This window comes from Lepisma saccharinum, chromosome 10, assembly GCF_977018435.1.
Source record: "Lepisma saccharinum chromosome 10, izLepSacc3.1, whole genome shotgun sequence".
NCBI classification, from domain to species: domain Eukaryota; kingdom Metazoa; phylum Arthropoda; class Insecta; order Zygentoma; family Lepismatidae; genus Lepisma; species Lepisma saccharinum.
The window spans coordinates 83,197,974-83,223,745 of NC_139238.1; the positions used below are offsets into that span (position 1 = coordinate 83,197,974).

Genomic DNA, 25,772 nt, shown 5'->3' on the forward strand with positions numbered 1-25,772 from the left:
TATATTAATTTAGAGATGTATCAAGCATTCAAGGACACAATGATACTTGCTTTTGTTGGCCTGATAAAAGCTTATATTTACCATATTTTTGCTTAAGGTTGTACTTTGGCCAAAACATGAAATAAAAACCTACTTTTGGTCATGTTTAGGGTGTTTTAACATTTCTTATGTTCTCAATTTCTACGTTCATCTATCCTTTCTGGCAATGTACAGTTAATGATTTTAAAATAGTAATAGTAAATGTGTGTGTTTTAATTCTTCAGAACTAATGTCATTACTGCTCCATTATTTCCAGTTACATAATGGTTGCAACATTTTTTTAATATAATGCTGCAATTATACATGCATATATGTATTTTGTAGTGTTGCATGTTTAATGTTTATTTACAATGAACATTTGTTACATATAAATCAAGAATTGTGCTAAATAAGGAAAAAACTGGATGTGCAAATTTACATTTGTAAAGTTTAAATGTTGTATTTTTTTTAATACATGCTTAAATTTCAAGAACCACACACGAAAACCACGAAAACAAAATTATCAAGTATGAACTTTGTTTTCATTATGAGTGATTTAATTTAAAATAACACAGTTCTGATTAAAATATACACTGAACACATTACCTTAAGATTATGTTCATATGTAATTAACAAAATTAATTAATTTATCTGTAAAATTGTACTAGTTAGAATTATCTCAGTCTTTAAAGATACTCTTCATTTAATTGGTTATTATGTCCTGTAATTAATATTACATAACACAAAATTTAAAAAGTTATTTTAATGTGTTTACTTTTGTATAAAACTCCCATAGAACATAACATAAAGCATGCGTTCTAACTTGAAAATGCAATTCGAGCTTCATGCAAAAATCAGGTACCAAAATTCATAACTTAAAATAATAACAAATGTTATTTTAAAAATGAGTTTCAAGAGAAGAAAGAAAAAAAAGAACATTCTTAACAACATTACAGGCTGATTCAATAGTTCTTGTTAATTTTAATTTATATAGAAACCGATCATTTTCACACACCACCTACCAACAGCATTGTCTCCCAACGGTAACAAGGGGTGAGCTGATATGCTTGTCCCCACATTGGCTACGCTCGAATGTACAGAACTTGAGTGCCGAAAAGACTGAGACCTGTAGAAGAGAAGATGAAGTTGAATACAGCAGAACACTACTTATTCGGAAATACATTATCGGTAATGACTGCGTGTGATTACTTTGATGGGGAAAATAATTGTAAAATATATATTTTTAAACAATTTTTTTTTGAAAATGTCATTTTTCTATTATTGCAGGAAATTTGGAAAAGAAATGGTTTCCCCCTTATTGTAACTTTCTTTAGATGTGATAAGGATTTGACTGCAGGTAGCAGACTTATTGTTTTATTTAAAAATTGACTTCTCCTTCCCTTCTGTATTTATATAGGCAAATAGCACATAAAACAAAGAACAATGAACACACATGAACATTCATACACACACATATTGTACATTCCTCCAAAAAAATAATAAACAATGATCATGTCAGTTCCAAAAAAGGAGAATTCTTTCCAAAAAGAAAGATAACAGACCAGTTTCACATGCAATGATGTGTTAAAGAAACATGCAAAAAAATATTCTTACGAAAAAACAACACGTCTACTTACATTCATTGCATAAATGAATGTTCAAAAAGAAATTTGAATATGAACATTGGAAAAAAAATGCTACCTTGGCTGAAAGTAAATTTTTTATCAGTTTTCTATTAGTATTTACATGGAGTCTGAAAAACAAAATCTAAAAGTTTAATTGATGATCGTGTTGTAAATACTGTATAGTACAATTATTTTCCACATTTTCTTATTACAAAATATAACAAACTAGAGTTAATTAACATCAAGGGCTGTGCCAAGGTGACAGCAAATCTATTTCATAATTACATCTTAACGGTTTGATTTATTATGAAATAATGTGCCATAATTTTATATATTTGAGTGTCGAACATTTTCCAGTATTCACAGAGATCTGCAATCAATCTACTCTCAAAAAGAGGCACTAACATTTTGTTGTAACAAATTTCTGGAAATTCAGTTCTATAAAATTAAGCACATTCAATCAGTGAACTGCGAGAACTAAAATAGTGATAAGGGAGATGACATATGAACCTAGATTCCTCAAATCATGCCTTCATTCAGACACCATTGTTTTTATTACAATATATTTGAAGTTACATTACTATTCGGCCCACACAGGTGGTGCACTAATGTAGAAAATTAGTGAAAAATGAAGATTCGACCAGGAATTGAACTCAGGTCTCTAGCATGCATTGCTATTGCTCTACACACTGAACTATCATCAGTTGTTACACCAATAGCAACGCATGCCAGAGACGTATGTTCTAGAAGTTATTGATCATTATGTTGCCTCAAAATTACACATATAGATCTCCCCCGACAATGTAAAAAAAAAAAAAATAGAAAATAACAATGAATCGTGCTGTGTTTTATTATAACCAACACAACGGCTGGTGACAGAAAATGCAGAAGGAACTACATGAAGGCCGACAGACAAAATAAATAATTGTCTACGAAGCAGTGTGATGGTAACATGCATATTACGAGACAACGTTAGGAATAGGGCTGAGTCAATATCGCTGGCAAAGAAAACCTGTACCCTCACTATGCAAATCTATCCAATTTTCACGCATGTTCATATTTGCTGTAATTACAATGTTTTGTTATATGTAATTGGAATGGAATGAATGTTATGGCTCTTTGCAAGGTGCATGATAAAATTATTATACAACATGTTCCTGGAATCAGAATACGAGTGTGGCCATACAACGCACTGTTCAATTTTCAGAGCATTTAGGGAACACAGACAAACAACTTTTTTTGGTAATGTATGCAGCCATTAACTACAGATTCATGGTTTCATAGAATAATATTTTCTGTTCGAAAATGACTATAAACTTTTGGTACACTACGGATAAACTCCAATAGAAGTAAGATATGGGTTTTGCAGTGTGCATACTTCTACACAAAACTTACAAAGCACTTCTTCAATGCAAAAATGTAAATAGAATATGCAACATATGCATGGCTGGTGATACAGGCATGATTCAATGTGTGTGTGTGTGTGTGTGTGTGTGTGTGTGTGTTGGGGGGGGGGGGTTAAACCAGCAACCTCACCCTGTCAGTCTCTCTGCTGGCATTTAATGTTTTCCAACAGAAAAAAAAACTGACAGTAGCAATTGTGAATCTGTAGCACACAGATGCATACATACAGGATAGAAAAATGCCATATTTTCAGGGCTTCCACAATCGAAACTAGGCCCTCAATGAGCAAAATGTTACTAAGAAAAGTTCACATTGATGTCCTCTACATGCTGTGGAAGTGTTTGTGAGCACAGAGATCTCAGTTTATTTTAGTGATTGGTACTATCAACTGATGAAGGTATATTGGTAAAATAGTGAAAATTTCACCAAGTCTATATTTCTATAACTAGCCCAGAAGTGAGGTCTCAATTCTGCCTTTGTTTTGGATTTATGATTGAAAATGTACAATTAAAGTGAACCAATTTTGTAATGCAAAATACACAGTTTCTTTCTCTTAGAGATGAACGAACCATTCAGATTCTTTAATAAATGATTATTATTTAATATCAGGCAAACATCGATTATTGAGATTATGAAAAAGAAAACATGACACACAATTCTTCAAGACCATTCATTTTTGTAATTAAAAAAAATCTGCCTGGAGCACCAAGAACAACCTCATATAAACAGCTGCAGATCACAAACGAACAACATGGAGCGATAAAACATATAATTAATGTTAATGAATCACACTATGTGGCACCATGAGCTATTTCAGAAGTTCAATTTTGGTTCAGGACAAATCTCCTACGTTGGCACAGTTATCATCAGATAAACAATAAAATAGACATTAAATTACAATCCTTTGTAATTTTACTACTAAAATAGGAATTCTGATCAATACATCTGCAGCTGCTCAGCCCTATTGGGATTCTTTTTTTAAAATTAAGTTTTCAGTTATTCCTGAAGAAAACATTTAACTATTTTTTCTCACTCTATAAGACTGCATCAAGTGTTTACAGCAATGTACTGAGGTGCGTGCATAACTTTGTGACAAAATGTACAATAATCCTAACTACATGGTATCTGTGCATTCACTGTAAGATTCTAACGTATGAGATGCATGGATGGACATACGAGAACTTTTTTTCTTCGCTACAAAGAGAACTTTAATGATTTCAGGCGTACACATGCTAAAAGGATTATGACAAAACTTACTTATTATATCCCCATCTTGAGTGCATGTTTAAATCACCAACTGATTTCGAGAATTCATTGTTGTCATTCGCATACCTGCAAGTGAGTGACAACAACAAGATGTCACAATTGATTGGTCATGCATATTTTCAAGCAACACAGCAAATAATGTTAAAGTTATAACTAGTACCAACAACTAATGTCCAGACATGTATCTTAAACACAATCCAAATTTTCGAACCCACTAGGTTCTTAACCAGAGATTCGGAACTGAAAAAGCATTAAATGTGGGTTAAAATGGTCAAAATAGGTGAAAAACCTTTACACCAGGAAGTTGTGCTGGTCAAAAATTCAGATTGTTTTTAAGATACACGTTTAGATGTTAGTCTTTGATACTATTTATAATGTTGCCAACACGTGGCGCAAAGTTTAAGCTTTTTTATGCTGTTAAAATTCTGATTAATGTGGTCCAATACTACTTTTTATTATAACTTTTTTTTAAAAGGTATGTCTTTGCATCCTTGGAATAGGCTGCCTTGCAATATTGTTGGGGTGAATTGATTTTGTGTCACCTTACACAAACATATGCATTCAATCTTCATTAAGTCTAGCGCTGTACTGTACTGCTTCCATGGTATAATAATGTGAAAATTAAAATGGGATGAAAATTTTCTAAAGACTAAGATTTCAACATTCGACATTTCTCTGTTATGACGAACTTTGTTGATAAACTTCATGTGAAAGTGCACTGAAGTTAAGAACAACAGTTACGTATTGGTAGAATGATTGTTAATAATTGAATACATAATCCTTTTCTTTTTGTTGTTGTTAAAAAAAAGCTGAAAATACAACTGAAACAGTAGCAATTTTACATATATACATCAACAACATGCAACAATTAGATATCTGAGAAACTGTACAAATATTGAGATGGAAGTTATTACGTTACCATTTCATTCTTTAAGGTCACTCTGACTCAAGTTGTAAAATTATAGGTCTGATTCTAATCTAGATACACATCCAACGTTTATAATAAACAAAAGGATGAATTCATGTTTTGTGGATGCAGTAGCAAATTAATACACTAATAGGAACTACTCGCTTGTCCGTAAAACAGTTTCTTCTTGGGATGAGCAGATATTGTTACCGATGTATAGGTACTGTTCGATATCAGTGTTATCAGTAGAAATTTTTCACAGATACCATTGTTTTTGTGTGGCTAGAAGCACAGTCAAGAACATTTTTATTCTTTTAAAGGTTTGGTTCATTCACCTTTCCTTGTAACAGGTTGAAAGGCCAGCAGTGGAAATTCCATGTACATTTTCTGAGAAATGATGGATAAATCCTCCCCTCCCGGGAAGTAGATAAGTGGGCTGATCGCAGGCCAAAAGATTGCAGAGTTCTTGGGAAAGAGGGATAAAGGTCGCTGTAGAATTTGCTTTGTTTTACCTATGTTCAATAATGAATTCAACAAATTCTTCTTGTGTTCTTCCCTTCTGTGTAAGCCTTTTATCTTACTGCTGGGGCATTGCCCGATACTGATACTGCAACTTGATTTTATTACAAATGACACAATAACAAACAGCAGTGCATAAACAGAGAACGGCCAGATAAATGTTATTTTAATAACTGTTTTTGTATGTATTTCTACATTGCTTTTCTCTCTCCCCAGATTCAACACTTTAAAAACTCTTGCAACATTTCTAAAACTTCTTTTCTTGCATCTTCTAGGTCTAGAGAGAAGTTTACAATTTTTTTAATTATTATTATTATTAATCAAATGCCACAAGGCATTTTGAAGTGTTATAATGCTACACAAGAACAATTTGGAAGTTATTTAATGACATTAAAGCAATGAGATGTGATGAGTTAGTATGACTCCGTAACTAGCCTTTATTATTTTAAAGTGAAATTATACAAATATCAGTATCGGTATTGGGAAATGGCGGTATCGACTCAGCCCTAGTTCTTTTTCTGTTCTATTATTTTTAGAGGCCACTGCTCCTCGCTGTAGCTTGTGTACAGTTTTGTGGCTCACCGCTAGCTGTTCAGCAGACAAGCAGGCAACAAGAGAACACCTAGCCATAAGACAATGAAGTGATACTGGAAAGGTGTAAATATAGTTCAGTCTTTGGATTAGTTCGGTGTCAAACATAAGTTTTGGTGCACAGATACCCCCCCCCCCCCCCAACACAAAAAACATATTGTAGTTTTCATTTACAGAATTTTACATATATATCATGTACAGTTATGTGAAATTCTGGGTTGTAGTGATCCTACTGAAAGTCAATAATATTGTTGCAATGCATATATGGATGTGACTGTACATGTATAATGCATGTTATCAGAGCTAGACTGCGGCACCATTAGAGTGGTGAAATTTTCATTAGATGGGCACCTTATGTAAAGTAAAAACCTATGTAAAAAAAAATGGTAAATCAGCAAGGCTAGTGTGGCAATTTAGGCTAGACTGGAATACGAGAAGATGCAACATTTTGCTGCAAGTTTACTCTTCAACACATTTCTTTTTGCAAATTTAAAAGAAAATTACTAATTTAGAACAGTTCAAGTTAACAAATTTTATTAGTACATTAATAACAGACAAATTTTGCATAACGGTTCTCATAAAACTCCTTAATAACTTTTCATGATTTCTGTGACATAATATCATCACAGATTTCTCATTAGTTTTGAGAAACTAGATTCCCCAACTCTTCTACGTCACTCTGTAATGTTTTAACACACATACAGGAAGTGTTAAGTCCTCAACTTTCAAAGTTATATTACATCAAGTTTATTCAACAATGTTGAAAATGAATTAACAAAATAAGATACTTTTGTACAAAATGTCTCTATGCAAAAAGGTAGTTAATGGAAAAGATGAAATGTAATTTCAGTTTGTTATTTTCCTGAATTGTTTCTGGTTTTTACAAAATTTCCTGGCATTTTAACTCTTAACAGATTCTGCCCATAAACAAGCATGGTCATAAGTATGTGCTTGTATTTGCCCGTAAACGATTATGGTAGTTTAGCTGCGGTGTATTTTTTTGGGGGGCATTTTCACCCCCACCCTCCCCCATGTTGATTGGCGAATGAAAAGGGATGCACGACTTTGGGAGGTCAGATGCAGTACCTGAGAGCATGTCCGGGCCACCAAATTTCCGAGGACTCCAGGGGACCCAACACTTTCGGATTCTTGGAGGACCAAGGTGGGTCCCCTCCCTCAACGAGGTCTGATTCCTATCCGCCTGGCTGAAAAAGGATATGAAAATCGCCATACTCAGCCTCCAGGACGCCATTTTGAAAAACTCAAAAATATAAGATGGCAGCCACATTTTTTAAAAGTAAGTTTGAATTCAGAAAATGCCTGGGCTGGCTGATTAAATGCCCTTCCCAGAGCTGAGTGTGAATGTGTTAAGTTGATTTCCCTGAATTTCCCAGGATTTTCAGGGCATTGGGAACCCAGTTTTAATAAAAGTGGAGGTACTTATGAATGATAGTTTCCTTTTTCCTTGTTCAACACTTTTGTCATCAACATGAGGACTTCCTTGAGGAAATTTCAACAAAAAGTTAAAACATGTTTGGATGTTCAAACCAGCAACATGGAGCACAATTGACATATCTAAAACAATTCAATCCTCACAACTAAGTTGAGTGTGAGGTAGCCCAAAATGATGTTATTCTGGCAGAATAACCAATTGAATAAATTAATTAGGTGAACAATGCGAGTGTAAAATGTGAGAACCAGATGAGACCTTCATGTTTTCATATTCCACATTTAATACAAGGAATAAACATAGGCTTGCGCAGACCCTCTGATTAGAGGGGGCAATAGACTTAAAAATTCAGTTCAGTCGGGAAAGAAAAATTTCATTTTTGTCACAGTCTTAGTTTTATTGCATAATAATCAATTCATCCCCGCCCCACAACAAAACAACAGCAAAAAATTATATAAATTGTCTCTGAAATGTGCACGCTCCTTTTCCTGCAAACCAAACTGTTGTAGCAGCAACTGTCTGAAGTACTTAGTTGTTCTTACTTCTCTCTGGCAATTTACAATGCATTACAGAAAACAAATTGTGAGCGAAGCGAGCAAGAAAATTTTTCGATCCAATATTTTCTCAAATTGAAAACAGTATTGATTTAATAGGGTGCAAAAAATTTCACAGGGTGTTCTCTTTTACAATTTTTCTCATTCAGATTGTTCGGCATTCAGAGACAACTTCCGCCACACCCTAGCTATGGCTATGAACTTGACAAGACTGTAGGGCCTTCCCGATGGCACAGTGGTAGCATCATCGCCTTGTAATCAAGGGATCCCGGGTTCGATACCCGGTGGAGGCACGAGTGGTTCAGATCCCACTTTAAACTGTAGGTCCAGTCCTGATTAGCCTTACTGTGCATAAAGTGGACTTAAAACACTAAATCAATCAATTGACAAGACTGTAAGAAAAGTAGACATTGCGAACGAATCTAGCAAGAAAATTTTACGAAATGTATTTTTATTTGTATAAAATTTAAAGTCAAGTGAGCAATTGCCCCTCTGTGGCCCCCTGCAGGTGCTCCTGGCTGTCTGGAAGAAATATTGCAAGAAAGACATGAAAACTAATTCCATCTTGGGTATCCTTTAGTCCTGCTAGTCTTGCTTTATTTTACTTCAGTTTTGACCACCCCTAGAATTGATTTCCGTCCAAGGTTGGGAAAAGGCAATCCCCCTCTGCCCCGTTGTGATTGCGCCACTGCACCCCCTTACCCCGTAGTTGCTTTGAACTTTCATCGGCTTGAAAATACTTCATTTTCTCGTATAACATCATTTAATAACAGTGACAAGATTCCTCTCCACTAAATTTCTAGGTGAAAGTATAATAATGTAGGGACATGGAATGTCTGGAAGGGCAAGGGGCAAGGATGACCACATCTCCCCCTTCAAAACCAAATGTCAACCTGAAAGTATATATTTCAAATGTATAATTTGATTTCAGTCATAGTAATTTACATTAATTATTATGTAATGGGGACGCAGGAATGATATAATTTCAAATTCAAGTGGTGCTTTTGAGCACTATTATCGAGGTAATATGTCCCATGGTAAAATATCTTGCTTGTCCCTTCGTGGAAAAAAATCTGCGAACGTACGTGATTAGGGGGGCAATTGCTCCCGCTTGCCTTCCCCTTCCTCCCCGTGTGCATGCTCATGGGAATAAACTGTTACATTAGTTTTTCAAAATTCCTAAAATGAGATTCTTATATGAGAGGTTACATAATGCAAATTTCGTGACTAAAATTTTCCTCCAGCTTCTAAAGATTTCTTTTGAATCAGGTGTGTAAAGTTAATAACAAAATACAGTAACTATGTTTTTGGTGTTAATCATATGAAATGTGAAAAATACTTAAGACTCAAGAGCTGGATAGTCAGTCAATCATCTAATGACTTGAGTAGAAGTCTCCCAAGAATGTAATATTAATGAAGTGGAATAAAATAATTATCATTATTTCCACTACTCAGTTTTTGTCGAAGGCCTGACTTGCCTTACATATATATATTTTCCTTACCTGAATAACTGAAGAGACATACGGAAATTTTCTTTTCTCGTTTATTAATAAACACATAAAAAGTTAAAAACACACAAAATGTCACCAAAAAATCTATACTTACCTTTGAAATGTTTGTCTCTTTACGTAATTTTCCCGTACATATTCTACAATTTGTTTCTGTGTCTTTCCACTATACCTACAACAAAATAAAATGGATTTTCAGTTGCAACTTATACTGTTCCTTGCAATGAAAGTTATGATTAGTAACAACTAGAAAAAGTTACAAATTGTGTAAATACAAGGCCTATTCAAAAAGAAACCAAACTCTTTTTGTAAAGTTCGTATATAAATTCATTGAAGTGAACCAACAGTGGTTGTGCCTAACGGTCTCCTTAATTATTAACTTGGCCCAATTTCAAAGCTGTTGCTAAACGCAGTAGATCGTGTCGAGTGGAGGTGTGTTGAGTGTCAGCGGCGATTTTCAGTAACCCTACCATGAAGGAACTGGAAGAGCAGGGAGTATGTGTTAAATTCTGTGTAAAACTGTAGAAAACTTTCAAAGAGACATACAACTTGTTACACGAAGCCTATGGCAAGGAATGTTTGGGCCAAACACAGTGTTACGAATGGTACAGACGTCTCGGATTGGGTCGAACCTCCATCGAGAGCGATGCAAAATCTGGGTGCCCATCCACCTCTACCGACATTGATCACATGAAAAGGGTGCGGGAAGTCATATGTGCAAACCATCGTCTTACCATACAAGAAGTTGCAACAATTATGAAAAAAGGTGCAGCATAATTGGCCACAGATGTGGCAGAAAAAGTCCTGGATGGTTCATTACGATAATGCACATGTTCATTCCTCACTCGTTATCTGGGAGTTTTGGCAAAGAACTAGACACCTGTTGCCCCACAACTGGCCGACTTGATGTGCCACTAGCAGACTTCTTCCTCTTCCCCAAGCTGAAATCAACCTTCAAAGGTCACAGGTTCCACACAATAGAAGAGATCGAGGAGAATTCGCTACGGGACCTACAGACCATTCCAAAACTGGAGTTCCAGCAGGCATTCCAGGACTGGAAGAATAGCAGGGGAGGGGAGTACTTTGAAGAAGACAGGTCCAAATAGCTGGTGAATATTACCATTTTCTCAATTTTGTAAAAGTTTGGTTTCTTTTTGAACAGCCCTTGTACAATATCAGAATTTATATCTGTTGAGAAGTTAAGTTAAATTATGATAGTAGAAGAGATACCACAAGTGATATTATCAATACTAGTAGTCGTATCAGTATGGGAAAATATTGTCCGCAATTTAATCACAATACCAACAATTTTAGTGTGCTGATTACATGAAATAATGAATATTTTACAACAAAAAACTGGTGGATTGGTAAGCTGTAGTTTCAACAGAATATACTAAAAACTTTTCCAAATTTGATGAGTATGTGCCAGTTTTGGTTAACCTGGAATATGTTGCATTCAGGAGTGGAACCTGATTTTTTTTTTTCGCGTTAGCCCCAATCTTTGATTTAAAAAATGTACAAAACGTGAACTGAAACAATTTGTAATGTATCTCATTAACTTATTATGTACATACATTTTTAAGGCTGTGTTACATATTTTACAATTTTTGCAGTTTTCTTCACACAATGTGTACAAAATATGGTGACTCCCCCCCCACCAAAAAAAGAAAAATCTAGAAATCTTGTCTAATACTAAATTTGCATTACTTTGCAGCTTAGTACAGCACCAGAAAATCTAAGAGCAGAATAATTTAGCCAGATTTTGGGAGGGGGTCATGCCTGTTGTGGCTATGCCAATTGTTATATTAAACATTAATTATATTTTCCAGGACATGTGCACTTTCTTTATGCAGGATGTTCATTGTGCAAGGCATTTGTTATGTGAAGCACCACTGTATTTTAAAGCAAAACTCTGATACAATGCTATGATATAGTTCTAGTGGAAAATTTAAAATTTATAAATATTCTGACCTACATCGAATTCTTACATTTTTCAAGTATCAGTGTCAGTGAGAATCCGTAAAGATATTTGCATTAGATCCAAGAGGTATCAGCACAGCCATAATGGAGGTTACAATAACTTACCTAAAAGATGAGCCTCTACTTAAAACTCTTGTTTTCTGCCTAGGTACTCTCTTTACAGCTGCACATCTAAAGAACCCATGGTGTTCGACACACTTTTTCCAAAAGTTTTTACATTCGTTTCTTCCTTCAAAGAAAAACTCTACTGTGTCCTTGTAATAACCCTGGAAAAAATATACAAGACATACATAAAATGCATGTACAAAAACATACAAGTTTTAGAAAAAGATGGAAAATTAGGTTTAATACTTGAATGAATGTATTTTAAGGACAATAAATGCAAAATTTGTGTACATGCAACTGATTGACAATCCGCATTGCCAAAAAAAAAGCTATTGTCACTTACATTCATAGCACAATTGAATTCTTATTTTACATAAAGATGTAATAACTCCATGTGATTTTTGTGAAAAATTACTTTGTTCACCTACTGATTTTGGTGACTTACTATCACCATTCACATCAGGCTGATTGTTGACATTCTAGTGAGTCACTGTAAAGGATACACAACTAAAGAATTCTTTTCACACAAGCCACATGAAATTATTACATATTTGTGTAAGAAGAAAACTATTGCGGTATCTTCAGCTATGAATATTTACGAATTATGTTGAGCATGGCTTTTGTTTTTGGTAGTATAGATTTCTGGAATAACAGAGTCTGGTTCCTTTTGCTTAACACGTGCATAATTTTAGTAATAACAATAAAAATAATGACTATTTCCTATTGTCACAAATATGCACTGATAATAAATTTGTAGCTCCTGGGGGGATGGGGGGTTTTCTCGCATGGAAACATTGAGAAAATAGAGCATCATATTATGCAAGGAATGGTGTGATATATTTTATTGTTTGCAGAATGACTAATGTGGTAGGATGGACAACAGCAGAGAATTACACCTAGGTACAATATTTGAGCTCTTTTGAAAGGTTCTTAAGACTAAGAATATCATCATCTTTCGCCGTTTCCTACCTCTGGCTGGGTCGGCATATAAGTCAAACGTCTCCATTTTTTACCTGGTCTTCCACCACTCCTCTCTTTCCATGGTGTTACAATCTTGTCCTCTTCTCCTAACACTTTCCACTATCTGCTCTTTCCACTGACATCTTGGTCTACCCCTTGGCCTTATTCCCACTCCTTGTGCATGGTAAGCTCTTACTGCTAGTCTTCCTGCATCCATCCTCTTCATGTGTCCGAACCATCTCATCTGTTCCTGATCTATCCTGTCCTGAAGCTTCACCACCCCCACTGTCTGTCGGATCTCCTCATTCCTTATTCTATCCCTTCTAGTCTTCCTCAATATACTCCTTAAAAAATTCATCTCCACCGCCTGCATCTTTCTTTTGTCTCTCTCTGTCATTGTCCAAGTCTCTGCTCCATACATAATTATTGGCACATAGTATGTATTGTATACTACCTTCTTGCATTTCATAGGTACATTCCAGTTCTATATTAATCTTCAAACACTTTGATATAGTCGACCACCCATTTGTCCTCTTCTGTTTACCTCCTCATCTATTCTTCCACTTCTCTCAATTATGCTTCCTAGATATTTGAAGCGCTTCACTACCCTCAACTCTTCCGTGTCCATCTTTATTTTTGGTTAATTTCTGGCTCTGTTTCTTGTAGATATTAGCACCTCGCTCTTTTCTGCACTGAATTTCATTGCTGCTCTTCTGATTCCTCATTCCAACTATCAAGCTGTCTGTACTTCTTCCCTGTTCCTCCATATTACTAAGTCATCAGCAAACGACAGGGCCTTCATCTCCTCCTCTCCTATCTTCTTCCCCACCTCTTTGTTAATTGCATCCATTGTAATCCAGGAAAGAGCACTTCCCTGTTTAGTTACTTATACTGAAGCACTCCGTTCTTCCCACTGGCATCTTCACACAGCTCTGGTTGGCCTTGTATGTGCTCTGGAATCTACACCTCTCTCTTCCTCGACTCCTTTCTCTCTTAGAGCCTTCCAAATCTTTGTTCTCTCCATGCTAACATATGCCTTTTCTATATCTAGGAATGCCATAATCAAATCATTTCCATACTTGTAGTGCCATTTCTGCATTTGCCTTATGGTGAATATCAGGTCTACTGTCGATCTGCCTCTTCTAAATCCATACTGTTCCTCTCTCATGTTCAGCTGTTACTTCCCTTATTCTTTTCTCTTATATTTTCTCATACACCTTTGCTGAGTGGCACATTAGTGTTATTCCTCTGTAGTTTTTACATTCCTTCTTAGAGTAAGAATATGAAAATCTAAATCTTTGTAAGAGACAAAGGTGGTGGGATCAGCACCATGATTCTACCATATTTTCTTCATAGTCAACCACTTAATGTAGCCAGGCAACAAGACAGCTCTTTTCATCATCTTGACGGTAGAGAGTATTGTGCATTGTAGTTTCTCTCATCTAACTTAACGTTTTATAAGCAACATAACACCTTTCTTGATGTAACATTTTGAGAGAACACACATTTCTTTCATCAGCTATTTTATTTGTAATTTAACGATGATCAGTATTCCCAGTGAGCACATAAGCATGTGGCAAGCTTGGTAGTTTGTCAAAGTAAGTTTGGTATGGCAAGCTGAATGCAAGTTTGATGTAAGTTGTACTCTGCAAGTGAGGCTACTGCTGAAAGCTTACAGCTAGGTATGACAAGGTTGAAGCAGGCTTGCCTTGGCTAGTTTGCAGCAACTTCGACCTATGGTAACTAGATAGTTGGGTGCAAGCTTGCTTCAGGCTTGCAGCAAGTTGTCTGTGCTTTCTAGGTTACTAGCTATAATTGTAATACTAACTATCTTTAAACTACATGTTAATATCTGATGCACTGAGCAAGTATTCTCCTGAAATGTTACATCAATAAATGTGTAAACCTGCTTGTAACAACATAAATTCGAAGAAATAAAGGCTACAATGCAAGCAATGCACATATACAAGGAGAAACCAACCATCATGTACAGTGACAGTGCAATAAGATTTTCTTGATGTACTTATTGTTATAGTTTTTGTATTCTTGTTATTCAGCATCACTTTTCTGTCACTTCTGTTACTCGCAACAATGACGATGAGTGATGATTACATGAAATTGATGAAAGGACAGTCACAAGGAATGCTCATGCCCAGGCTGATATAGTCTTGTAATGAAGAGCTATTAGATTCAATATCTGGTGACGGTAAATGTTCTTACATTAACCAGTAGCTTCTTCGAGCATCAAGTAATTTAGCTTACTTTGCTTCAAACAGAGCTTTGTGCTTCTAAGTTAAGATGTAATGCAAGAAAGTAAACCAGACTCCATTATTACTAGATACCGGATTTTAAAGGGAAGTCCTTTTCTATTTTTCAACACTGATCATGGAATAAATAACAACAGTGTTAATAATTATCTTCTCCCAACAAGATTACATGGTTATGACTTCCCTTCCCCTGCCCCTTTTCAGCCCACATTCCCTTTCCCCCCCTTTTTAAAAACATTTTTCTTTCTGGTCCCTTTATTGACTAGTTTTTCAACCTACATTCCTTTTTCTCCCCTTATTAAAAAACATCATCCTTGGTCCCTTTATTGACAAGATATCAAATATTTTGTACGACTGCTTTTCCCTGAACAAAACATTCAACAATTGTCTATTTGGTGCAGCTTAGAGGACAGAAAGAAGAAGCACCTTCTACCTTACCTTCCCTCCATGAGTGTTGGGAGTACGTTGCAGCAATTGTTGAAACAATGCTATCTGGGCTTACGCAGTAAAACTCATTGTAAGTGGCACGCCTGTTGGGTTGAAAGTGTACTTATCTGCTAGAATTAGACTTTTATTGTGATGTTCTTTAGAATAGTTTTAACTTAACTGTGTGACAGTGATGACAGTATTGAGTGTCAGTGAAATGGCAAAGCCAGGTACAAGTGGCAGCAAGCTTTGGAATGCTGTAAGCTGTTTCAAGATTTCATCTAAATGGATGGTAAGATTATTCGCTGTACTTTACCTTAAAAAGAAGGAAATGAAAGCCCAATATACACCATTCATATATAAAAAGGGATACATTAATACGAAATTCAATGTACACATTTTTTATATGAATGGTGTATATTGCACTTTCATTTAAAATAGTACTTTTAGTGCAGTGCAAACAAAACTATAGTCCTTCCCCCCCTTTCTTTGGCAATAATTTTCCCTTTTTTGTCCTTTTTAGAGGAAATTTTTCCCTTTAAAATCCGGTCTCTAATTATTACTATGTGCCACATTATATATATATATATATATATATAATCAGATGTCATGATTCTTAATCTATAAATATAAACTGCAATAAAAAAATTATTAGCTTTAAAATGTTAAAAAGAATAAATAATCACAAGTAACACCTCAAACCTTTGATGCATGTTAAACAGAGCAAAAGCTACAGAATATGAGACAGATGTTCTTGAATTCAAGTAATGGAATCAGGGAGCTACAACTAGTAATAGAAAACTATTATCTGTAGAAATGTATGCAACATTACATTTTTTTTTAAAAATTTCAAACATTATAGAAGTGTTCGCAATATGGGAGAAAAAGATGTTGAAACACAGCAATTGGGTATTTTACACCAACTTCATACACTTTCATGAAGTCTAATTGTCCTCGAAATTATGCAAAATCCAAAATTGTCACTCATTTTACACCAATATTGTGTGAAAAGTGAATTTTGTGATTTAACGGCAGCTATTTTGATATTTCAACATGCATTTTAAAGCAAAACTCTGGTAAATTGATGCCTGTAATTGCACTGGAATACTTTCATGTTAATATGAATCAATATTGAACAACTTGTATGTGGTACAATCCAAAAGTTCGGGAACTCTGCTCATAGGTCCTTACCTTGATAACTTCAAAACACTAAGGCACAACCACGTTCAAAGTAATCCCCTTGGACAATGATACATTTTTGCCAGCACTGGTAAAGCTGCTGGAAGCTTGTTTTGCAACATGAGTTGGACTGGTGGGCAGGTCCATTATCATGGAGAAGGTACCCACATTATCTCCCTGCAAATTCTACTTCCCCCCCACATGAAAACCCATATAAAGAGGCACCCTTTCATGAAAGGAAATAAGGTGAAAGCAGCATCGCAGGAGACATTACATGAGGCTGCAGAACATGGCTTTCAGCAGCTTTACCAGCACTGTAAAAAGTGTATTATTGCCCAAGGGGATTACTTTGAAGGTGGTTGTGCATCAGTGTTTTGAAGTCATCATGGTAAGGAACTATGAGCAGAGTCCTCGAACGTTTGGATTGTACCGCGTAGTTCTGAGTTTTGAAGTATTGGTATTGGTTCAAAGTAATATTGACTCGGTACTAGTTGAAACATTCTGTAGCTTTGTGCTATTGCCTTAACCTGGCCTTTAAAAAAGTCTAAACCTATTTCTATTATTTATATTAGGAAGAAAAAATAAGTTTAAATATTTCTACACATTATACTACATCTAGCAACTACAGGATGGCATACAAGTGAGTGATAGGCATATTAAGTACTTGTGTGTGTGTGTGTGTTTTTCAAATGAAAAATTCATGCTTAGCAAACTACCTACATAAAGTTAACCGATGCACATGCATTATACATATGAGTTTACCAGTTTCTTATATTTTGAGTCATTCCACACAATTCTTATATGTTGATGGGTTTATTTTATTTTAAACATAGGCATACTAAACCAGTATAGAGCACTTATATTAGCAGAGTTATTCGTTTGAACGTGATGTGTTCAAGGAATATACAGAGTATCTCAAAAAGGAGATGTACAACTTTGAAAGGGCATATAGGCCTAATTTTTTTCAGATGGTATATGACAATATTTTGAAAAGTCACACAGGAAAATCAGTATTCTTTTGTCTCTTATAGTTACAGAATGTCATCATTGCTTATTTTTACTAAACTCAAATATTTCAGTTTGGGTATAATGGACATATTATAAATGTTTGAAGTACTCTCATTAACTCTCATTTGAAGTACTCCCTTTCTAGTACCATGATGCACCAATATTTGTGGACTTAGAACTCCATGAAACTTATTTCACGGTAATATCAGAAACATGTTGCTGATCAGGTGCCTTTGAACAAAACATATCATAATCATAATCTTTATTCATCCGTTGATCCATTTTTCATGGGTATGGATGTGTCCAGGTGCCTTTGCATGAAACAGAAGGATGATCAGATAACTTTGTTTGATACAGAAGGGTGACCAGATGGCTTTGTGTGATACAGAATTGTGACCAGATGACTTTGTGTGACACAGAAGCGTGACAAGGTGTTTTTGCAGGAAAAAGATGCACCAGGTACCTTTGCATGAAGCAGATGTGGACAGGTGATTTTGCACAATACAGAATGGTGACCAGGTGACTCTGCATTGGAAGGGTGACCTGGTGACTTTGCATGAAACAAATGGGTGACTAGGTGACACACGTGTGACCATGTTACTTCTTCACATGGTGCCCAAATTATCCGATGTCAATATTTTTGTCCTACATGGAAATTATAGATCCATCGAGGTTCCTTGAATTTCTGACTGTGAAACTTCCTTTTAACTTGTGTGGCAGAAAATTGGTTCTTCCAACAAAAAAACACAATAAGAATAGCTGATTTTAACTGGCCAGGAATGCTTGTGCACCAAACTTGAAATGTTCTGTCACACTAGGTAACTTCAAAGCACTGTATATATCCTTTGCATAAATTTATATACTTTTTCAAAGTTGTAAAACACTTTCTGAAACATACTCTATATGTTCTCACATTTCATGCATTGAATTTCTTTTTTCATGCTAGTTCTAGTTATCAATTAAAAAATATTTTATTTTTATATTTCAGGAAACATTACAGGATAACTAAAATACAGTGTTTTCAACGTTTGATATATCCACTTAAATAAAATGTACTGATGGATACCTGACAATATCTATTTTTTTAAATAAATTTACAAAGTTAACATGACACTTTTAAATAAAAGCAACACTTAAATAATTATTAAGTGCATCATTAAAAAAACCTGTGAAGAGAAAAATTTAGAAAAATTGCAACTTTGGTGTAAAAATGATATTAATACGACACATTAGAAAGGGTGAGCAACTTTAGTGACAAGAGTAAGAAGCCGATAGTGGTTAGATTAGAATCTACGTTGCGATATATAAGGAAAAAAGAAGTTAGTTAGATTCATGGTCAAAAAACAATGTTAGAATTAAAAACAATCTAAAAATGTCACTTTGACAGTCTTTCTTTTACCTCTGCCTGGTAAGCCCAAGAAGTCAACACATGAAATGATGAAACGGGAACAAAGAAAACAAGACATTAGGCAACAAAACTCAGATACATGACATAAACAAGGTAAAAACTGTGAATGAATGTTTACTCTACCATAAACTACTCAAAGGCTACAGAAACACTGCAAGAATTTACTTCTCCCTGCACAAATAAAATCACATTGAAACACTACAAACTATTTGCAATTTTCTTCATACAAAGAACATTCGCACAAAACACAGCACACAACCCCTTATGCATCCTTGGTTTTAAAGACAAACAATCTGAACGTACATTTATTATTACTGACAGCAAACAAATGCTTAAAACTGGCGACAGTATATATAACAGTCCCTTTTATATCATCACACCTAATAAGATTGTGAATGAAGGGCAGGATCTCAGTGTACAAGTTGCACTGTATCAAGATGGTGGACTGTTGATATAAATGTGTGATCTCGGAATTACCACATCTTCTGTTATTGTTTCACCCTTTACTCTTTTCATCTATGTGTTTACATTGATCATTGGTGCACTATTTACTGTAGACAGTATTTTTTTATTAAAAAGAGTCATGATCTTGTGGGAATATAGATTTTGGTATCTGCTTCTAAACAAACACAATTAGAAGAAAAAATTAAATTTCACCAACAAAATATTTTTAGAAGACTCCTGTGGCACCCCACAATAAACAACAAAAAAAAATACAAAAATTCAAAAATGCAGCACTGTTATGGTCCTATAACCATGTGAAGTTAATTGTTCAATAGTTCGCCACATAAATATTTAATTATTATACAATACTAAAAAAAAGAGCAAGATTGATGGCATAATTTCTTTAGTTCAGCAGGGCATTCTAAACATTTCCTTGTATTTGAAAAGCCTGCATTTTAAAATTCATACCAATTAAAAAAACAGTTTCTGACATGCCATTGATACTTGTGTTGCATAGCAATTTGAATGTGTCATAACTTCATATGTACATAAATGAACAAGACACAACTGAAATATCATCTGTAGCAGGGGTGTCCAACCCCCAAAAATCACGTCATGCACCCCCACCCCAAATAATATCATTCGTGCCCTCAATATCGTAATCCCTACAAAGTATTTAATTACGACAGCATGTCTACCACAAGTAACTCTTTTCTTAGCTTTTCGTTACAAATAATGCACCTGCTGTAAATTGAGAAGTACGCCAACACTAAGCTTAATATTTTTAGAAGTGATGTTATTAATGAATATCGAGAATATTGCTTATGTCTTGTAATGCAGCTATAATATAAAACTTCATATTCACCTCAGAAAAGTGCCAAACATGTATTCTCGTAACATAATATTGCCAGCAAAGCAAGCAAGAAAATTTTTACATCCATTTCTTTGCAGGCTTCCAAGAATATTAATTTAATGGGGTGTCCATACTTTCTTAGGATCCGATATATTTAGTCTCTTCCAGCTTCTCTTTTGGCACGTTTGCAGTCGAAAATGTGTGGATACCATATCGCTAAATACAGTCTCCAAAATCTAATGTTCGAACTCTCTCTTCACTACAGAAATCCCTTGACACTGTATCAAGAGCTTCATATATTCCCCTTTAAATTTAGTACTCAATCCTACCACCAAAATTTCCATCCCAATTTTAGACTTTCTGTTGATATTGCCGCCTCTAAAAAAATTAATTCTCAGTCTCCACATCAGAATTTCTGCAACAGTGTAAGACAATAGTAATACACAAGAATTGGATACTTCCATCAATTTAATGCTCAATCCCCCTCTAACTAAAATACCCACCATAATCTAAGACCTGGAGTTGGATACTGTTCCCTCCCCCAATATTTAATTCAGAATCCCCCCAGAACCCACGTGTCAATTAATGACTAATATGTAACAGTTGGATATTTCTCCCCCTCCCCCTTTCGATAATGCCCTTAAATACTTCCTCTTCTTCATCTAATGGATTAAATATGGTGCATTTAAGGTGTAAAAATTTTTATATATTTTTTGGAAAAATATATAAATGCTGAATTTTACATTATTTGAAGGGATAAAATCCCCTCCTCAAATCTCGATGGCACATCCTGCACCGTAATACCTCCCTGTGGGCATTCCTGATCTGTAGTTTTGAAAAACATGACTTAACTGCCATCATATGGTACTGGTGGATGAAGTCAACTTTCCCATCCTATACACAGTGTATGTTGCTGTAGGAATAATCTATGACAAAACATGGCAGGAAAATGAACAGGGTGTACCATAAGTTAGAGCACAAGCTAAAACGGTGAAAAGTACATGATAGTAGAAGCAAAAAAAGTCTCGGTAAACATGAGGTTGCAAATGAACCATTTGCGAGATAATTGCGAATGTATGGTTTGGTTACGATATGCCACTGACTTTACACACTGAATGCTTGTCCCCTTGCGCACTCCTAGGTTTCTTTGTTTAAAACTGAACACTGCCGAAAGGGGGCATTGTAAACAAACCATACGTCCTGTACAGGATGGAAGACATAACAGGCATGTTACTTGTCTGAGGAGTGTCAGTTGTGCTGCAGTAGTCAAAATGAAAGAACCATATACCAATGAAGAATACGCGGATATGCATATAATGTATGGTATGGCTAACGGCAATGCACGGGAGGCTGCAAGGCTACACACATGTACCACGAAGCTTACCGTAATCGACAGCACGTCGAAAGTTGCACATTCACAAGGATAAATCAGTGCCTCAGGGAACATGGGACCTTCGTACATGATATGCGACCAGGTAGGCCTACAAGCATCATGCCTACAATCAAGTCAGCAGCAAATCGTAACCATACATTCGCAATTATCTCGTAACCAGTTCGTTTGTGACACCATGTCTAATGAGACATTTTTTCTTCTACTATCATGTACTTTTCACAGTTTCAGTTTGTGCTTCTGGTATACTACCCATATACTACAATGTGTAATCAAACTTTTCAGGTTTCAACGAAAAATGAAATTAGGATATTCCTATTAAAATCTACGCTGAAAATTTTTAAATTCCTAAAATGTTCAAGAATAATCAGTATGATTATTGATATTGGTCCAAAGTGGTTAATAGTAATCATTAAAAAGCTATAAATCAATAACAAGAGACACAAGCAAGAATATCTGGCATCTATTATGACATCTCCACCAACAATCCTCTATTTTGGATATGATTGGTTGATTAGGTGTTCTAATTCCACTTTATGCACAGCAAGGCTAATCGGGACTGGACCTACAGTTTAAAGTGGGATCCAAACCAATGTGTGCCTCCACCGGGTATCAACCCAGTGACACCTTGATCGCAAGGTGACGATGCCACCATATTTTGTATATGAATCAGTGTAATATGTATACTGGCTTACCCATTCATTCTTTGGTCTCACCTCAACAGGTCTCATGATTCAAACAAAATGTGAATTATCAGTTTGTAGTGCCTTTGCACTATCCATTCCTTGATAACAGGTAATAATGTGTTATCAGGCTATCGAGCAGGTGAGTTCAGGAAGGATTTTCCAAGTTTCCGAGAGTTAACGCCACTCTCATCTTCATTCACTTCTACCCTGAAGATCAGAATGGCATTAGCTCTCGAAAGCTTGTAAACCTTTCCAGAACTCATTTGGTCAATAGCTCAAGAGAATCTTTTCATCATTCGTCGCCAGGAAAGCTTCAAGATTTACTGCATAATAATGTATTTTCTAGCCCAAGGTTTAAAAGAGCACCTTGTTTTTAATTTTCAATATGACTGACTTTTTCATGCGACATTAAAAGTTTACTACTTTTCCCTTTAGCAAATAACCACAACTTGAAGAATACATACAAGATATAAGAGAATGGAAAAGAAAGTTGTCTCGTGCAAAAAAATATCTTGGAGAACAGTAGCTTGTTACAAACAGTATTTGTCTTTTTGTTCCTTTTTTGTGATTGTGTATGATTTTGTATGCTTTGGTTTCTTCCGTGGTTCTGTGTAGCTTATAAGATCCAATAAGGTTTGAACTTACAGCCCTCCCCCATGCGACGTGGGAGGAAGTATAAATATGGCCTGTGGCAGAGGACAGGGAGAGTGTGTTTTTGAACTGGATAGCAGAAGGGAGAGTAATATTCGGGCTCCAGTGGCCTCCTTGAGAAAAAGCATCCCGAGGCAGTTCTGCCGATGCTCAGCTTCCACTTGGCAGTTCTGCCGTGGGGCTCAAGTTAGGGGAATGTAAATAATGTAACTTAGAGAATTATTGGAAGAATCCGAGCCTTGTTTTGTTAAATTGTAAATAAATGTATAAAGCCCATTTCTGCGAGTTTTCAGCAATCACCCTGCAACATTAATTTCAGTAAGTTCTTGCCTGTGATTGATTCTTTGGTTCTGAGTGCTCTGGTGAGGAACGGGATGGGAACCCAGGACTAACGAGCCTATTTAGTTGTTTATTTGGGTTTTTCCTGCCAGAAGCGGCCCGGTAAGGGTGGAGTGTTGCGGAACAGAGAATTATTAGAAGAGTAGCTATAATTTGGCACATACAATAGATGTACTGTATAGAAATTTCAGCTTCAGTAGTTCAGTTTTCATGATAGTTTTACAGTCTGAAGCTTCATAACAGGCTTATAGTTTAGAAACTTATAGTAAATTGCGCAAACTAACCATGTCACTCGTGAAAAGCCAAGATATATATATGTTGAGAGGTGATACTTTAAATGTTCATGGTACACCAAAATGGAGGTACATCAAGATTTTTACATTATAATGAAGATTGAGTTGACACCTTGTTTTGACAGGTCCCTTAGTTTTCAATAACTTGTGCAGGAAACATGCGTTTGGTTAACAGTTCTTGAATGGGCTCCACAAAACTATTTTACAGTGTCAGTAATTCTAACTTCCTAACATGCTATACGTTCAAAATGCAAGTAACTCAATATGTAATCACATACGGCAAGTTAAATGGTGGAATTTTAAGAATTCATGTAATTATTGGCTCAACCCTAGGAAAATATGTTTTGATCATAATTTTCTTCTATTTCATTCTTTAAAATTTTTGTTATTTAGTGTCACTTTTCTTCCACTTTGGCTAATTGTGATGATTAGAATGAGTGATCATATGATGAAATTCATGAAGGGACACTCACAAGAACACCCATGCTCAGACCGGGATTTGAACTCGGGACCCCCTAACATCATGTTAACCACTCTGCGACGGAGGAGGGCTGAACATAATTTGAATGATATATTCATCATATAACATTCTGCCACAGAAAAATAAACTGCACGGTTAGAAATACAGTTACTAGAAAAAATAGTATGCAACAATTTCTATGTTCACATCAGATAAATAATTGAGGGGCAAGATAATATTTGTGGAAATATCAGATCAGTAAAATTACTGACAAATTTATCACTCAACCAAAATATCATTAACAGCTATCTGTCCTTTCATTCGTCCACATCCTAATTTCTGAATTTACAATAACTGTATAACTATGTAAAAAAAATGCAGAAAAGAATTGTCTACCTACACCAGAAGAAATTGATATTGGAATATCAGATAATATTTCAAATCTTACCCTGATGCAGAGTTGGGAAGTAACATGCTACCAGTACTTGCATTAGTAATGCATTTCTTTTGTGGTGCTTGCATTAGTAATGTATTACTGGCACACACTAGTCATTGTTGATGTACCTCATTTCGTACTGTTACTTTGTCACCATTACCTTGATAAAGTCAAAACTGGAGAATTTATTTGCATGGTGAAACATGCTTTGTTTAGTTGTTTTAAACTTCTAAATGTGAAGCCCACTTGGAAACCTGCACTGGTTGTTGCTAGAAAAATTTGTACAGGGCCATTGATGAAACTTGAGGTGAGGTGAACGTAAACTTTCCTGTGCATATAGCACTGTGCCACGAAGGCACATTTAGGGGATGTGGGGGTAGGGCTATATTTCCGATCTCAGAAATTTTGGAAGTGATGTGATCAGAACCATGCTCTGAAAACCTTTGCCACCTCCCCCCCCCCCCCCATACCCATTGATTTGAGGCTGGAACTTGAATGGCAGAAATAATAACAATAATAATATTATCATTCTTAAGATTCTTCTTATAACATAATAACTATTATGAACTGACAAAAGTGTACCAATTTTATTCTTATCGTAATTATATTCTTTAGAAAACTTCTTCTACTCGACCCACCAGATGAGTGATTATCAGATTCAAATTTGCAGACAGGGTGGGAAAACAGTTCGAATCCCCCCCTTCCTGATGCTGATGATCACAGAGAGCAGACATGATGTTTGTGTAAACAATTAGATGTTCTTAATGTATGATAAAGTAATGGTAATGCATTACTTTTGGAAACAAAGTAATGGTAACAGTAAAATTACTTTTGGAAGCAAAGTAATGGTAACAGTAACATTACTTTTGGAAGCAAAGTAATGGTAACAGTAACATTACTTTTGGAAGCAAAGTAATGGTAACAGTAACATTACTTTTGGAAGCAAAGTAATGGTAACAGTAACATTACATTTGAAAGCAAAATAATGGTAACAGTAACATTACTTTTGGAAGCAAAGTAATGATAACAGTAAAATTACTTTTGG

At 35.4% G+C, this 25,772-nt stretch overlaps 1 protein-coding gene across 2 annotated transcripts in view; it reads right to left on the minus strand.

Annotated features, from left to right (window-relative positions):
• Cdep (Chondrocyte-derived ezrin-like domain containing protein) overlaps positions 1-25,772 on the minus strand; it is a 239,786-nt gene that overhangs the window by 73,007 nt on the left and 141,007 nt on the right. Inside the window, exons 8-11 of one of the 2 annotated variants that reach the window (XM_083130036.1) lie at positions 11,928-12,088; positions 9,940-10,014; positions 4,305-4,379; positions 1,041-1,144 (exon numbers count right to left, since the gene is read on the minus strand). In XM_083130036.1, the coding sequence (XP_082986162.1) occupies positions 1,041-1,144; positions 4,305-4,379; positions 9,940-10,014; positions 11,928-12,088 (415 nt within the window). The remainder of the gene's footprint in view (positions 1-1,040; positions 1,145-4,304; positions 4,380-9,939; positions 10,015-11,927; positions 12,089-25,772) is intronic. The other variant, XM_083130037.1, reaches the window with a different exon arrangement.